This window comes from Ornithorhynchus anatinus, chromosome X2 (assembly GCF_004115215.2).
Source record: "Ornithorhynchus anatinus isolate Pmale09 chromosome X2, mOrnAna1.pri.v4, whole genome shotgun sequence".
NCBI classification, from domain to species: Eukaryota; Metazoa; Chordata; class Mammalia; order Monotremata; family Ornithorhynchidae; genus Ornithorhynchus; species Ornithorhynchus anatinus.
In genome coordinates, this window is record NC_041750.1 from 19,229,976 (window position 1) to 19,244,994 (window position 15,019).

Here is a 15,019-nt window from a genome sequence, read left to right on the forward strand (position 1 = left end):
AAATCATCTGCGATGATTAGATAGTGCTAATTAGGTTAAGAATTAAAAATAGTTCCTGGTCCTCAAGAGGCCCATAATCTAAGGGTTATGTCATTTCTTGCCTGCATACAATTGGTTTGATAATCCCCAGTTCAGGTTATGTGAGCAAATTGATGGGACTTGCAAAGATCTATGTACCTGTGCCTGTTTGTTTCTTTTCCATGGAGCAAAAAGTCGAGTTGTTTGGTCTGTGCCCACGGTAATGATGAATTCTCCCTCTGGATCCCACATTAAATCTTGTACACTATTGAAATGCCCCGAAATCACAATTCCTGGAGTCCATTCTCTCTGTATTGGGGAAAAAACCCAAAACACATTTCAAAATGTACAATGTACACTATTTTCAATAGCCGCCACACACTGAGGGTAGCAAAGTTTCTTCTAGTTTGGACCAGTAAAGGACAACTTCACCACTAACAAAGCATCCAGCAACAAATAATGTGTTGTTTTGTAGTGAATTTATCCCTGGATGAAAATGCAAGATCAAAGAAAAATGGTGCTGTGTTAATACACCAATCCCACTATACCTCTTCTTTTAGCACACTTTCACAATAATACTGTGACCCACTAGATTGTTAGGTTCCTTGAATGCAGGGATCATGCCCACCAACTCTGTTGTATTGTACTCTCCCAAGTGCTTAGTACAGTGCTCTGCACACAATAAGTGTTCAAACACTATTGACTGACCCTACAGTGTTCCCTCCCTTGCAGACTCTGCAAAACTTACCTTGGCTTTTCCTCTCTCTTTGAAGCACTTTAACTGACTTGAATCAAGTAACTACAACCCATTCTGATTTACCATAGAAAATGACATATCTGGTCAGCACACAAGTGCCTTTTGGGTGAATAGGATGTGAAAGGTAACTTATTTACTATACACACACACAAAAAAAAACCTTAACTCAAAAATCTTTCATTATTGGCATATACTTACATTGCAATTACCATTATGTAACTATATCCTTTTATCCTTTTTTATTACATTTATAAACTGGTCACTTTTGGGGATTTTGAGAAAGCACGTGTACTTTACTTCCTGAGAGAAGCTATATTTCATTTAATGCTTTTACACTTAATATGGTGCCAACCAGTGAAAAGCAGTCATCTTCACTTTGGGAAGATAGAATTACGTACAAAATCCACACACTCATTTGGGCAAATGAAAAATTTCCCCTCAGACAAGCCCTCCATGATGACTTTTTTATTTCCTTGAAAGGATAGCAAGCAATATACATGGAGAGCTCTGCATGAATGATCACCAAAAAAAAAGCATTCTTACTGGTTTAGCTGCATTCTGCTTCCAAAGGTGCAGGGCTCCATGAAAAGCATGAGCAAGAATCATAGAAGCATCTGGGCTAAACTGACAGTCATAAAAGCCCAGGGTGTTTCCGCCCACTTCTCCTACTCGGACCTAAGGAGGCAATAACTGAAAGTGAAATATCTGTAGATATCTGGTCTCTCCAACGGCACGGCTAATGGAAAAAAAAGTCAGTGACAGTGATGGTTAGAACACACGTATGCATTTGGGGAATGAAGGAAGGTTCACAGTTGAAGGAATTTAAACTCTAAATTGTACAGACGATTAAAATCCAAATTCCATTATTCTGACATTCTTACCTGTTCTAGCCACAATCCTGACTCCTCGTCCGGGGCCCAGAGGATCATGGTTTTGTCCATTGAAGCAGACAGCAATCTCAGTTGCTGCTGCATTCTACCATCTAAGAAAGACAGAGTCATTTATTTCCTTTGTAATATACTTGATTTCTCTTATTACAAAGACACAGAGTATTAAACTCACTGGCCCTTCAAGTTTAAACTTTTCAGTCAAATGCTAGGCAAATGCCAACTCAATGAGACTAATTTCTCCACTGGTAGGTGTAACATTCACCGTCAGCAAGTGTGTGCCTTCTGGTTGGAAGCAACCCTGTGAATGTCACTTACAGGAGGGTTTGGAGTCCTAGTGGTATCCCCAGGGTTTTAAAATCCTCAGGTTTTTTTTTCTTTTCCAAAGTGTGGGGTACTTTTTGGGGGGGGGGAGGGGGGCGGCTCATCATGAGGTAACTCTCAAAATGAATCCCTCAAATCACTGCCACCATCTGTTGGCTTTCTAGCTGGGTACAAAACAACAGCAGGAGAATCACCTGGGGTCCAATTAACTAGTGCCTGTTAAAAAGGGCTTATGGTTGGGTCCATCCCTTGGGTTACCCAGATGGAGAATCAATCAATTACTGAATGCTTACTGAGTGCAGGGCACTGTACTAAGCACTTGGGAGAGTATGACAATATAACAGGTACATTCCCTACCCACCACAAGCTTACAGTCAAGAGTATAGTCCCATCACTCCCCAGGGCGGCAAATGGCAGGAGACTGCCCTGCCCCAATAAACTCTCCATCCAGCCATCCCAGAACACACAGCCCCTAACTACCTGAATAATAATTACAGCAGCAGCATTTGTTAAGCATTTACTAGGCACTGTACTAAGTGCTGGGGTAGATAAAAAGATAATCGGGTTGGACACAGTCCCTGTCCCACACGGGGCTCGCAATCTTAATCGCCTTTTTACATGAGGAAGCTGAGGCACAGAGAAGTTAAGTGACTTCCCAAGGTCACACAGCAGACAAGAAGAGGAGGTGGGTCTGGCCACAGGGCTTCTTCCCCACCTAGCTGGTCCTCCTCCGTGGGCCCAAACCTCCCTTGTGATTGGCTCTACCCTAGATGAAGCCACCATGCAAATGATTGGCATCTATTCAGACTAATGTTCTCTCTCAGAGGAACTACCCAGAAATGCCTATTTTCCTATTCCTCTAACTAGGTACCAAAGCCTTGTCTGTCCCTTAGAGGAGGAGTAAAGTGGGGATGAACCAGGATATTTTGACCTTTGGCTTTTGCAGTTACAGACTAAGGGTGCGGGGAGGAAAGGAAAGGGGAGACAGGCATCATAATGTGTGCCTATGTGTGTACCTCTGATGGTGTTGCACAGTTTTTCGTTTTTTCCCCCTAAATTCTGACCTCCTTGTGGGCAGGGACTAAATGTACTAAATCTTTTATTTTTCCGAGTGGTCAGCATAGCATTCTACACATTGTAGATGTTAGTAACAAATGAATGAAAATAATTTTCCAGGCTAAGCCGTACTACGTATGGCTAAGAGGAGCAAAACCGAGCCTCTTGAATCTGAATTTGTTAAAAGCGGACAATAATAATAATGATGGCATTTGTTAAGCGCTTATGTGTGCCAAGTACTGAAATAAACAGAGGTAAGGAGGAAGGTGGAAGGTCACATGAGTAATTATGAGCAATGTTAATCAACCTAACTTAATGGTCCGACTCCCTTCACAGTCACTTACCTTTTGGGAGTAGAATCACAGGTGAATTGTGGGTGAGGGAACAATGGCTGGGGTTTAAAGCCCTTCTCCCCACAGACAAATATCCCCTTGCACTGAGTCAATCAATCGATCAATGGTATTTATTGAGCACTTACTGCGTGCAGAGCACTGTATTAAGTGCTTGGAAAAGTCCGATACGTATAGAGCTGGGAGACTCACTCCCTGCGTACAAGGAATCCCCTGTTCACACTTGTTTCATTTTTAACCAATCTATTCAACCACTTGAATCCTACTAAAAGTGACTCTATCACTTCCTGGCCTAGAGGCACATTCTTGTTCACCCCCCTCATGTATCTATGATTACTCAATTATTGATCCTGACTGCTCTATTTGTAAATACTCTTGTCTTTTCTATTAGAGTGTAAGCACCTGGTGGGTAGTACACTGTTGTAGTGTACTCTCCCAAGTGCTTAGTACAGTGTTCTGCACACAGCAAGCGCTCAATACATGCCATTGACTGAACATGTCATTTCTTTTTTTTGTACTTCCCTAGGGTCTAGTAAAGTGCCTGGACCAAGTGCTGCTCTTACCACCAGTCAACTATGAGTTTGGAACACCACCCAGTGAGTGAGGAGATTTTGACAGGGGAGAAGCAATGGGAAAACAGGTTAGCTACTTCTATTTCTTTTCTCGTTTTGTGGACAGAGGGACATCCTGGGGAGACTGTGAAACACCATATTTATGGGTTAGCTGGGTAAATAACCAGGGCATTTTTTTCAAGTGATCGTTTCACACTGAACTCGATCTCCTTCCTACCTTTGTACCCTGCAGGCTGCCAATGCACTGCGTTCACCCAGTTTTCGTGGCCGGCTAGCACAGTCTCTAGAGCAATTGCAAATGTTTTCTCTGCATCTACAAAGGCAACGAGAATATTTATCCCTCAAGACTTCTCTGCCTTCAACCATCATCAAGTTTCACAAAGAGAATCATTCATCCAAGTGAGTTAATAAAAAACCCATTTGAAGAGCACGTTTGTTTTTCTGGGGATGCATCTTTTTGGATCAGACAAACAACAGTGATGGCACTGGGTTAAGCACTAGAGTTGCTAGGAGATAATCGGATCGGGGACAGCCTCTGTCCCAACAAGGGGCTCACAGTCTAAGAGGGTGGGAGAACAGATAGTTAACGCCCATTTTACAGATGAGAAAATGGAGGGACAGGAGAGTTGAATAACTTGCCTGTGGTTGCCCAACAGGTAAGCAGAGGAGCCAGGACTAAAACCACAATCTCCTCTCTAGACTGTGAGCCCGTTGTTGGGTAGGGATTGTCTCTATCTGTTGCCGAATTGTTCTCTCCAAGTGCTTAATACAGTGCTCTGCACAGTAAGCGCTCAATAAATGATTGAATAAATACGATTGAATGAATGAATCTCCTAACTTCCCGTCCCCTGTTCTCTCCTCTGAGCTTTGCTGTTTGCCATTTCACCATCAGATACAACGAAATGGTCCACTTAAATGACACTTTAATCATTACTCACTTTCATTTTTCAGGGTAAATGTGCTCTCTTTCAGCTTCAAGACATCATCACCTCGTATTTCTGAAGACGCTGACTTTATATACAGTTTCCAGATTCGTATCAGACAATCCTGAGCACAGCTTGCTAGGAAAAGATTTCCATCTAGAGAAGAAAATACAAACTTATAAAAAAAAGATGAATTTGTTTCTAAAAGTTATCTAAACCAGTACCATCTTCCACCAAAAAACCACTAACTTGACCATCCAGAGTATCTTCCTGGCTTTCAAATCAATCAGACCCTCTATCCTTCCTGCCCTATGAGCCATTCATTTCTGAGTTTCCAGATGAAATTCCCATGTTAGAAGGGCTTAAAATCCTAAGACTTTGTCTTAACGATTGTGGCTAATGGGCCAAGTAAGATACTTTCCTGAACCTTAATTTCTGGTTGAAACTGTATAGGGGGTTCCCAGCACTTAAGACAGTTACAATAGGGGTGTGTGATCACCCTGAACAGAAATGGCCACAACTCATCAGTAGGGCAAGCCCCAATCCGTTTAGCTAACCCAGAAAAGCCTTGGCTTAGATTCTACAAGACTCAACTAGCATTCCCTAAAATTTCGCTGAAAATGATCTATATGTAGCCTCAATATAAACTTGAAGGGTGTTGTGGTTATTGCAGTGTTTTACAAAAATCACCAAAGTCAAAACTATTCTCATCTAAAACCACCATAAAGTATCCTGTAGATTGTAAGCTCGTTGTGAGCAGGGCATGCATCTGCTTATTGTTGTACTGTACTCTCCCAAGCACTTAGTACAGTGCTCTGCACACAGTAAGTGCTCAATAAATATGACGGAATGAAATGAATCATCACTCCTTACTGACTCCAAGAATGTAGCTACCTTGCCAAACCATCTAAAAGGGATCATCCTTCCAAATCAATCATATTTATTGAGTGCTTACTATATGCAGAGCACTGTATTAAGTGCTTGGGAGAATACTACAGAATTAGCAGATAAGTTCCCTGTCCAATAAGGAGCTTACAGTCTAGAGGGGGAGACAAGAATATGAGTAAATGAGTAATTTATACTAAGAACAGGAGTAATAATAATGTTGGTATTTGTTAAGCGCTTACTACATGCAGAGCACTGTTCTAAGCGCTGGGGGAGATACAGGGTCATCAGCTTGTCCCACGTGGGGCTCACAGTCTTCATCCCCATTTTACAGATGAGTAGGGTGAAAATAAATGACAGCAGTAGGTTTTCTTTGATTCCTGAAGGAAAATATTACCCATCTTTCCCTCATATTTTAGGAAGGTTTCAAACTGACCACAATCTGCCCATTCGACCCCTTTTATCCAATCATCATGTCCATCAAGCAGGATTGTTTTCTGAAACTGGAAAGAAAAAAAAAATTAGGACTCCAATTTTAGGTATTTTACTGCTCATGCAGTTCTCCTACTACACTGCAAAGAAGTAAGTACCTAATGCAATACTCTGTCTACAAGAGGCATTCAATCTATTCCACAAGGTTAATGGTGAGTGTACTAGACAACAGGTAGCACAGAAGGCAAAAGGGTGGGAGTACTAAATTGCAAAAATTTTTTCCTGAGGGGCAAGCCCTAGCCAAAAGGGTAAGGCACATAAACCAAGAAAAGGACTGCTGGAATAAGTAATGGGAAACATGAGAATTCATGAGAATGGCAATTCAAAGACAATTCAAAATATAAGAAAAAACTAGTTTCTCCCAACTACAAATACCCACAAAACAGCTTTTGCAACATTTTCTAGATTTCCAATCTGATAGTTCTACATCTACAAAGTTCACAAAAAAGGGTTTTTGACCCTGCAGAATTCCCAAATCAGAATTCTCTTTTCCGGTTATTTCTGTTCCCTCTAAGAACCGAGTATGTGCAGCTTGCCGGGCCAGATCAATTTTCCTGTGGGCCTGGGGCTGACATTGTGGGGGCCCCTGTTTACAAGTCTTTTTTCCAATTCCAAACCAAATGATGAAAATATTCTAATGCTATACTAAACTTGCCTTTAAATTAACAAAAAGCTGGGGCTACACTTCAGTCTAAGAAATGGCACATGACTGGCTTTTAATCACAGGATAACTATAATCAGGAAATTGTTTCAATCGGACATGCTGGTAAAATAGATTTGATTACCCCAAACTATAGATCATATATACAGCTAGAAGGGGAGTTTGGGAAGAGCGAAGAGTGAGAGCTGGGGAGCAGGAGGTGAAGACAGCAGATAGAGGGTCTTGAAGCTGAAGGTAAGGAGCTTAATACCAAAAGAAATCGAGTGGAAGGGAGAAACAAGTGCGGAGCGGCATTTCAAGAAGATGATCCTGGCAGAAGTGAAATGTACAGACTGAAAGGGAGGGAGTAGTAATCTTATTTGTTGATAGTTCACTGGGTGCAACGTATCAACTGAGCAATTGGAAAAGCACAGCAGAAGCTCAAGACACAGTCCCTATCCACAGGGAGTTTAGAGGCTAACAGGGCAGACACATAGTGGAATTAGAATAACTAAACATGCATAAATAAGTGCTGAGGATGCATACTAATACATAAGAGCTAGAAGTGGCTGTTGGATTAATGGGACTCAGGGTGTGGGAATTAATTAATTAATTCATTCATTCAATAGTATTTATTGAGCGCTTACTATGTGCAGAGCACTGTACTAAGTGCTTGGGATGAACAAGTCAGCAACAGATAGAGACAGTCCCTGCCGTTTGACGGGCTTACGGTCTAATCGGGGGAGATGGACAGACAAGAACAATGGCAATAAATAGAGTCAAGGGGAAGAACATCTCGTAAAAACAATGGCAACTAAATAGAATCAAGGCGATGTACAATTCATTAACAAAATAAATAGGGTAATGAAAATATATACAGTTGAGCGGACGAGTACAGTGCTGCGGGGATGGGAAGGGAGAGGTGGAGGAGCAGAGGGAAAAGGGGAAAAAGAGGGTTTAGCTGCGGAGAGGTAAAGGGGGGGTGGCAGAGGGAGTAGAGGGAGAAGAGGAGCTCAGTCTGGGAACGCCTCTTGGAGGAGGTGAGTTTTAAGTAGGGTTTTGAAGAGGGAAAGAGAATCAGTTTGGCGGAGGTGAGGAGGGAGGGGGTTCCAGGACCGCGGGAGGACGTGACCCAGGGGTCGACGGCGGGATAGGCGAGACCGAGGGACGGTGAGGAGGTGGGCGGCGGAGGAGCGGAGCGTGCGGGGTGGGTGGTAGAAAGAAGGGAGGAGAGGTAGGAAGGGGCAAGGTGATGGAGAGCCTTGAAGCCTAGAGTGAGGAGTTTTTGTTTGGAGCGGAGGTTGATAGGCAACCACTGGAGGTGTTTAAGAAGGGGAGTGATACGCCCAGATCGTTTCTGCAGGAAGATGAGCCGGGCAGCGGAGTGAAGAATAGACTGGAACGGGGCGAGTGAGGAGGAAGGGAGATCAGAGAGAAGGCTGACACAGTAGTCTAGCCGGGATATAACGAGAGCCCGTAGCAGTAAGGTAGCCGTTTGGGTGGAGAGGAAAGGGCGGATCTTGGCGATATTGTAAAGGTGAAACCGGCAGGTCTTGGTAACGGATAGGATGTGTGGGGTGCACGAGAGAGACGAGTCAAGGATGACACCGAGATCGCGGGCCCGAGAGACGGGAAGGATGGTCGTGCCATCCACGGTGATAGAGAAGTCTGGGAGAGGACCGGGTTTGGGAGGGAAGATGAGGAGCTCAGTCTTGCTCATGTTGAGTTTTAGGTGGCTGGCCGACATCCAGGTGGAGACGTCCCGGAGGCAGGAGGAGATGCGAGCCTGAAGGGAGGGGGAGAGGACAGGGGCGGAGATGTAGATCTGCGTGTCATCTGCGTAGAGATGGTAGTCAAAGCCGTGAGAGCGAATGAGTTCACCGAGGGAGTGAGTGTAAATGGAGAACAGAAGAGGGCCAAGAACTGACCCTTGAGGAACTCCAACAGTTAAAGGATGGGAGGGGGAGGAGGCTCCAGCGAAGAAGACCGAGAATGACCGGCCAGAGAGGTAAGAGGAGAACCAGGAGAGGACAGAGTCCGTGAAGCCAAGGTGAGATAAGGTATGGAGGAGGAGGGGATGGTCGACAGTGTCAAAGGCAGCAGAGAGGTCAAGGAGGATTAGAATGGAGGATTAATCTAAGTAGACTGGTTGGGGAGGTGGGATTTTAGGAGATCTCTGAAGGTGGGAAAGGCTGAGGCCTGTCAGATTTGGGCAGTGGGGGGGATGAGCACGAGAAATTGCAAGACTGTATTGCTGGATAGAAGTTAGGGCTAAAGAGGAAGATTTGGGAGTCATCTGCATAGAGGTGGAAGCTGCAGTAAGTAAAGTAGAAAGCTAGAAGAGTAAGGGACCCAGACAGAGCTTTGCAGGGATACATGCAATTCAGGTGGAGGAAGATCTGGTGAATGAGACTGGGATGGAATGGTCAGTGTGGCAGGAGAAGTAAGGGAATACTGTGTCGGCAACAAAACAAGATCTGAAAGCATTTCATGGACTAAGGATGACAAACAATGCCAAAAGGTGGTCGAGAGGTCAAAACAGATTAGGACAGGGTAGAGCCCACTGGATTTCAAGTCACCGAGTAACTAGAAAGTCTTCATCTCAGCCCTTAGCAGTCTTTGGAGCAGAATGGGGGCAGAGAGCTGAGGACAGCAGAGAAGCCTGACCACTGCTCTGGTTCTAAACCCTCCTCTCTCTTTGGCTTTCAAATCCATCTGCGGATGGACTGAGGTAAAGAGAGCAACAAAAAAGAAAGCCTTTGTTTACTTGTAAAAATGCCATTATGTAATTTCACTCTTTAGCTGAGACACTTCGGAAGTACAAAAAACTGCTCGATATTTTCACAAACCCTCCACAAAAATAGAAACTAATAAATTCAGCTGTTTTCATGGAATGCCTAGTTAATGGGAGAGAACATTTAGACACAAGACAGCCCATACTATCAAAAGAACACACCAACAAATATGTGAAACCAGTGAATTAAAACAACACTTACTTGACCACTTTGTTGAACATACAAGATAATTTTGGAGTCATCACCCCCACATGCTAATATTGGTACTGAAAAATAATGAAACCATTATCAGGAAGGAACAGGTCACAAAGTTTCCACATTCTAAAATTTTGGGGAATCAGGACAGAGCTCTTCGTAGGAATACATACGCATCTTTGATTCTGCCAACCGCCCATCCTTTCTCCTTTGCCCACTCTACGTTTCTTAATGAATTCCTTAAACAAATCTCTTCACCACCTCATCCACCCATCTAAGAGCTTAATCCAAACTTTTCCTGAGGACCAGTGGCTCATGAGTCAGTCCCACAGCCCATCCACTCTATGATCCTGTCTTGGATCAGAGCAGCAGAGGCAAGGAAATATATATAAAGAAGAAGCAGAAATGCCATGGAATCATGGCGCCACTGAGAAAGGCATTTTCCAAAATGCACAGTAGGCAGGGATCATGTCTGTCAGCTTGGGAGAGTACCGTACTCTCCCAAGCACTTAGCACAGTGCTCTGCACATAGTAAACATTTAATAAATACCACTAATAGAGCAAGATGAACCTCTGACCTAGCAAAGGTTCAAACAATCTCCAAACCACAACATTTTCACCAACTTACTAAATATCCTTCAACCTCCCCTACATTTACAAACATCCTCCCTTCTCCCTGTGCCTATCCTCATGCTGTTCCTGCTAGGTGAAGAGAAATGACGAGAGTGCCTACAGCTCACTCTTGGAGTGCTTCCCAACAAAAAGAAATCAAATCTCGAGAGAGCAGTAAAGACTTTGGCCACTCCGTGTGATGTGGTTTGGGCTAGACTGATTTCCCTTAGACTTCAGGCACAGACCCTGGCAGGAGTTCACTCACCATCAGTCCCAGGTAAAAAAGACAAGGAGACATCCAGAATAAATCCTTGCCCAAACTGCAAAGTCTGAAGACATTTAGCTACGAAAGAACAAAATTATCATTATTCATTCAGGCCCCACGAGCAGTGGATTATCTAATCATTAAAACAACAATCTGCATAGGGAAAAGCTACAGCAGGTTCAAAGAGGCAATCAAGGCAATTCGAGTGGCCAGCTCAAGTCTCCTGAAAGGTCGGCGGGGCTTCTGGAACTAGCTGATCGACACGTTTATTGTCAAATCAAGAGTCACGGCTGCCCATTTCTCCCTCTACCCCACACTCATCTACCCTTCCCTCCGTGTCATCCTCCATCCACACGGCCACCTTCCCTGCACATGTGCACGCACACACGCACACACACACTGAAACCCACTCAAATGGAGGGGATGCATTTCAGGAATTCCACATACACACACCCTAACAGAGATGGACAAAATTAGGGTCTGCCACTGTTCAGGTCTATGACCACAGAGCAAACCGATTATCCCTAACAGCAGCCAGCTCACAACATGTGCCTCTGGTCAGGGGGGCTGGGCAAGAAAGGGATGGCTACAATAGCAAGTCAAGCTCATGTCCTACCTCCTCTGAACCACTGGTGTCTAAGCAATGCTCACTTTGAAGGGTAAAGGGGCCTGGAAAGGGAGACGACTATTTTCAGAGGCCCGGTGTTCAATTGTGAAAGAGTCCCTCAACAACCCTCAAGCTCATGGATGTGGTTTTATCAGGAGCAGCGGCAGCACAGTCTTGAAATGAGGACACTTAGTCCAGTGCTCTGCACTTAAGTAATTGCTCAATAAATATCAGTGATTGAAAGACAACCCTCCCAGAGTGCTTTTGGTGGGGGCAAAAGGATTATTGTGTCACTGTGTTTGATAACCAGCCAGTACTGGAACATACCTTCTGAACCATCCTTACACCAGATCCTCACAGTAGAATCCGATGCGGCAGAAACTATGAGTAGTTTGAATTCTTCACCTGGTCCACCCTTTTGGTAAACAGCATCTATGGCACAAACGGCATCACTGTGGCCTTTGAAGTGAACGACATTTACCAGCTAAACACAAAAGAAGGAAAGGACTTAAGAATATTAAAACAAAACCGTCTTTCTCGGTATGGAAGTTATATACATCATCACCGGCCTTTAAGAAACCAGAAATAATGAATATGGGCTCTGTGTTTTCCCTCTTCTGAGCACTGGGAATTTACAGCTCCTCTGAGAACTCTCACAAATGCTTGCTAAGTGGGTCTGGCAATTCCTCTGACCCACTCCCTAAGTTCCTCCAGAGGCAGGGCCTTCATGCTCGACTCCCCCCCCAACCAAACTGTGGGAAGGGAACATGTCTACCACCTCTGCTACACTGTACTCTCCCATGCACTTAAAACAGTGCTCTGCATATAGTAAGTGCTCAATAAATACAACTGACTGATGGAAAGGAAATTGTAAATCAATTTCTAGTTTAATCCCAGAGCCCAGTTACTGGGGTAGTGCCCACTCAGCCCCTGTGGTAACCCTGGGCAAAATGTGGACTGATTGCTTTAACCAATGGTCAGTAGTCCAGAGTGCTGTCTCTTAATCCCCATTTTACAGATGAGGGAACTGAGGCACAGAGAGGTTAAGTGACTTGCCCAAGGTGTCACAGCAGACAGGTGGTGGAGCCAGGATCAGAACTCACGTCCTCTGACTCCCAAGTCTGTGTTCTTTCCACTAGGCCATGGTGCTAAGAGACCAGACTAAAGTGCCAAGATTCAGAGCGGATATAAGGGAAATGCTTACAAGATAAAGAAATGAAAAGATAGAGGAAACTAAAGCCATAGATCAGAGTTTCAATGCCTTAGGCATTTCAAAAGTTACAAGTTATATTACCTGGTTATTTTGCAATTCCCAAAGAATCAACTGTTTATCTGAACCTCCAGAAACCAATTCAGTCTCAGGAGCTAAAGAAAAAACACAAACAAAGAAATCTGGATTAAAGCTACCCCTGTAATTGTACCCTTGTAATATCCTTTTCCCCTTGTAATACCCTTTTCCCCTTGTAATAGTGTCTTTATTCCATTATTTTAAAAAATGATAAATGTTTTCAAATGGACCAGGGTATCACCTGCTACTGCATTACAGAACGTTAATTCCTTCAGATTTCAGTTCTAGGAAGAATATACATCCTGGAGAACTCTGTTTTCTCTAAAACCTCTTGAAAAATGATCTTTTGGGCCTGAAAAGTTAAAACTACAGTTAATTTAATCTCCCGTGGCGGAGTTACACATTGAGAAAATGAACTACATTCTACATCCATGAATTTGGTTACCCAAATAACTGAACAGTTTTTCACATTTTCAACTCTGTATGGGAGAATATTCACAAATATCAAATGTCACACCAGGAAAAATGAAATAAAATTTTTCATAATTTTTAGACTACCATCTTCCAAAATCTTGTCCAGTCTCCCACACCTTGGGGAATGTGATCCTTCCAAAAGATAAGTTAGGGATTAAAGGAACAATTGTTAAAATGAAAATTTTTAAATAGTCTTGAAACTAGGGAGCAATATCCACAGACATCTGCATTAAAGGTTGTCTCAGAAGAGGGGAATATTAATTGTGTTTTACATAAAAAAGTTAAAGCTCCTTAAAAAAATCAGATTGATACTTACTGCCATCCTTTCTGTGAACCCACTGGACACAGTTAACTCTGTCAGTGTGACCATTCAGAGTACCAACCACAACTCCTATCTAAAAGGAAAAAAAACAAAAAACAAGAGCATCCATCAATGGTATTCACTAAGCATTAACTGTGGGCACTTTGTATCAAGCACTTGGGAGAGTTATATTAGACATGATCCCTGCCTTACAATTTAGGAGAACCTCCAGAAACCAATTCAGTCTCAGGAGCTAAAGAAAAAACGCAAACAAATAAATCTGGATTAAAGCTACCCTTGTAATTGTACCCTTGTAATATCCTTTTCCCCTTGTAATAGTGCTGCTTTTAGAGACCTTAATAATTGTGGTATTGGATAAGCGCTTACTGTGCAAGCAAGCACTATTCCAAGCAATACAATCTCATCAGATAGAACACAGCCCTTGGGATAGATACAAATTTGTCAGATTGGAACAGTCCCTGTCCCACATGGGGGCTCATACACTACATAGGAGGGGAGTAGGATTTAATCCCCATTTAACAGACGTGGTAACTGAGGCACAGAAGTTATGACTTGCCTGCCGTGTGACCTTGGACAAGTGGCAGAGCTGGGATTAGAACCCAGGTCCTCCGACTCCCAAGCCTGTGCTATTTCCACTAGGCTGCACTGGTTCTCAATGGGGAAGCTATGATGATACAAATTATAAATATACAATAGACAAAAGAACACAGATTCAAATGATAAAAGCTAAAGTAGCCCATTAAACACAGGAGTACAGAGATGACATGTTCAGAAAGGGGGAGGATTAATCAGGGAAAGCTTCATATCACTCAATAAGTGGTACTGGAGATGACATGTTCAGAAAGGGGGAGGATTAATCAGGGAAAGCTTCATATCACTCAATAAGTGGTACTGATAGAACACCACCTGAGAATAGAGAGTGTGGGACAGTACAACAGAAGCAAAACACATGTCTCTGGCCCTCAAGGAGCTTTCAATCTAATGGGGGAGACAGAAAGCCCAAAGCCACGTACAAATAACAGGAGAACAAGGTTATAATAATAATAATAATAATGTTGGTATTTGTTAAGCACTTACTATGCGCAGAGCACTGTACTAAGCGCTGGGGGAGATACAGGGTAATCAGGTTGTCCCACATGAGGCTCACAGACTTAATCCCCATTTCACAGATGAGGTCACTGAGGCATGGAGAAGTTAAGTGACTTGCCCACAGTCACACAGCCAACAAGTGGCGGTGCAGGGATTCAAACCCATGACCTCTGACTTCCAAGCCCGTGCTCTTTCCACTGAGCCACGCTGAAATAATTTGTCAGAATGAATATGTTGAAGTGAAATCTCAAAATGAATAACTGAACATACCATTGAATATACACATTTGGGGAACTGCTGAGATTGGGTATAAGGACATGAATTCTAAGGGTGGCTGCTGTGTTTCAATATGGTTTCCAGTGATGGGAATTTATCAAGAAAAGCTTCCTGGAGGAGGTGGGATTTTGGGAGGACTTTGAAGAAGGGAAGAGTTGTGGTCAGGCAGATTTGGGAGTGGGGGAGAGAGCT

General features: G+C 43.4%; 1 protein-coding gene across 3 annotated transcripts in view; it reads right to left on the minus strand.

Moving 5' to 3' along the window:
- The window catches only part of ELP2 (elongator acetyltransferase complex subunit 2), a 37,149-nt gene that overhangs the window by 14,802 nt on the left and 7,328 nt on the right, over window positions 1-15,019 (minus strand). For all 3 annotated transcript variants that reach the window (XM_029053041.2, XM_029053040.1, XM_039910462.1), the window contains exons 2-12: window positions 13,457-13,535; window positions 12,673-12,743; window positions 11,706-11,862; window positions 10,772-10,849; window positions 9,901-9,965; window positions 6,209-6,275; window positions 4,903-5,043; window positions 4,182-4,277; window positions 1,657-1,757; window positions 1,319-1,450; window positions 178-327 (exon numbers count right to left, since the gene is read on the minus strand). In XM_029053041.2, the coding sequence (XP_028908874.1) occupies window positions 178-327; window positions 1,319-1,450; window positions 1,657-1,757; window positions 4,182-4,277; window positions 4,903-5,043; window positions 6,209-6,275; window positions 9,901-9,965; window positions 10,772-10,849; window positions 11,706-11,862; window positions 12,673-12,743; window positions 13,457-13,535 (1,137 nt within the window). The remainder of the gene's footprint in view (window positions 1-177; window positions 328-1,318; window positions 1,451-1,656; window positions 1,758-4,181; window positions 4,278-4,902; window positions 5,044-6,208; window positions 6,276-9,900; window positions 9,966-10,771; window positions 10,850-11,705; window positions 11,863-12,672; window positions 12,744-13,456; window positions 13,536-15,019) is intronic.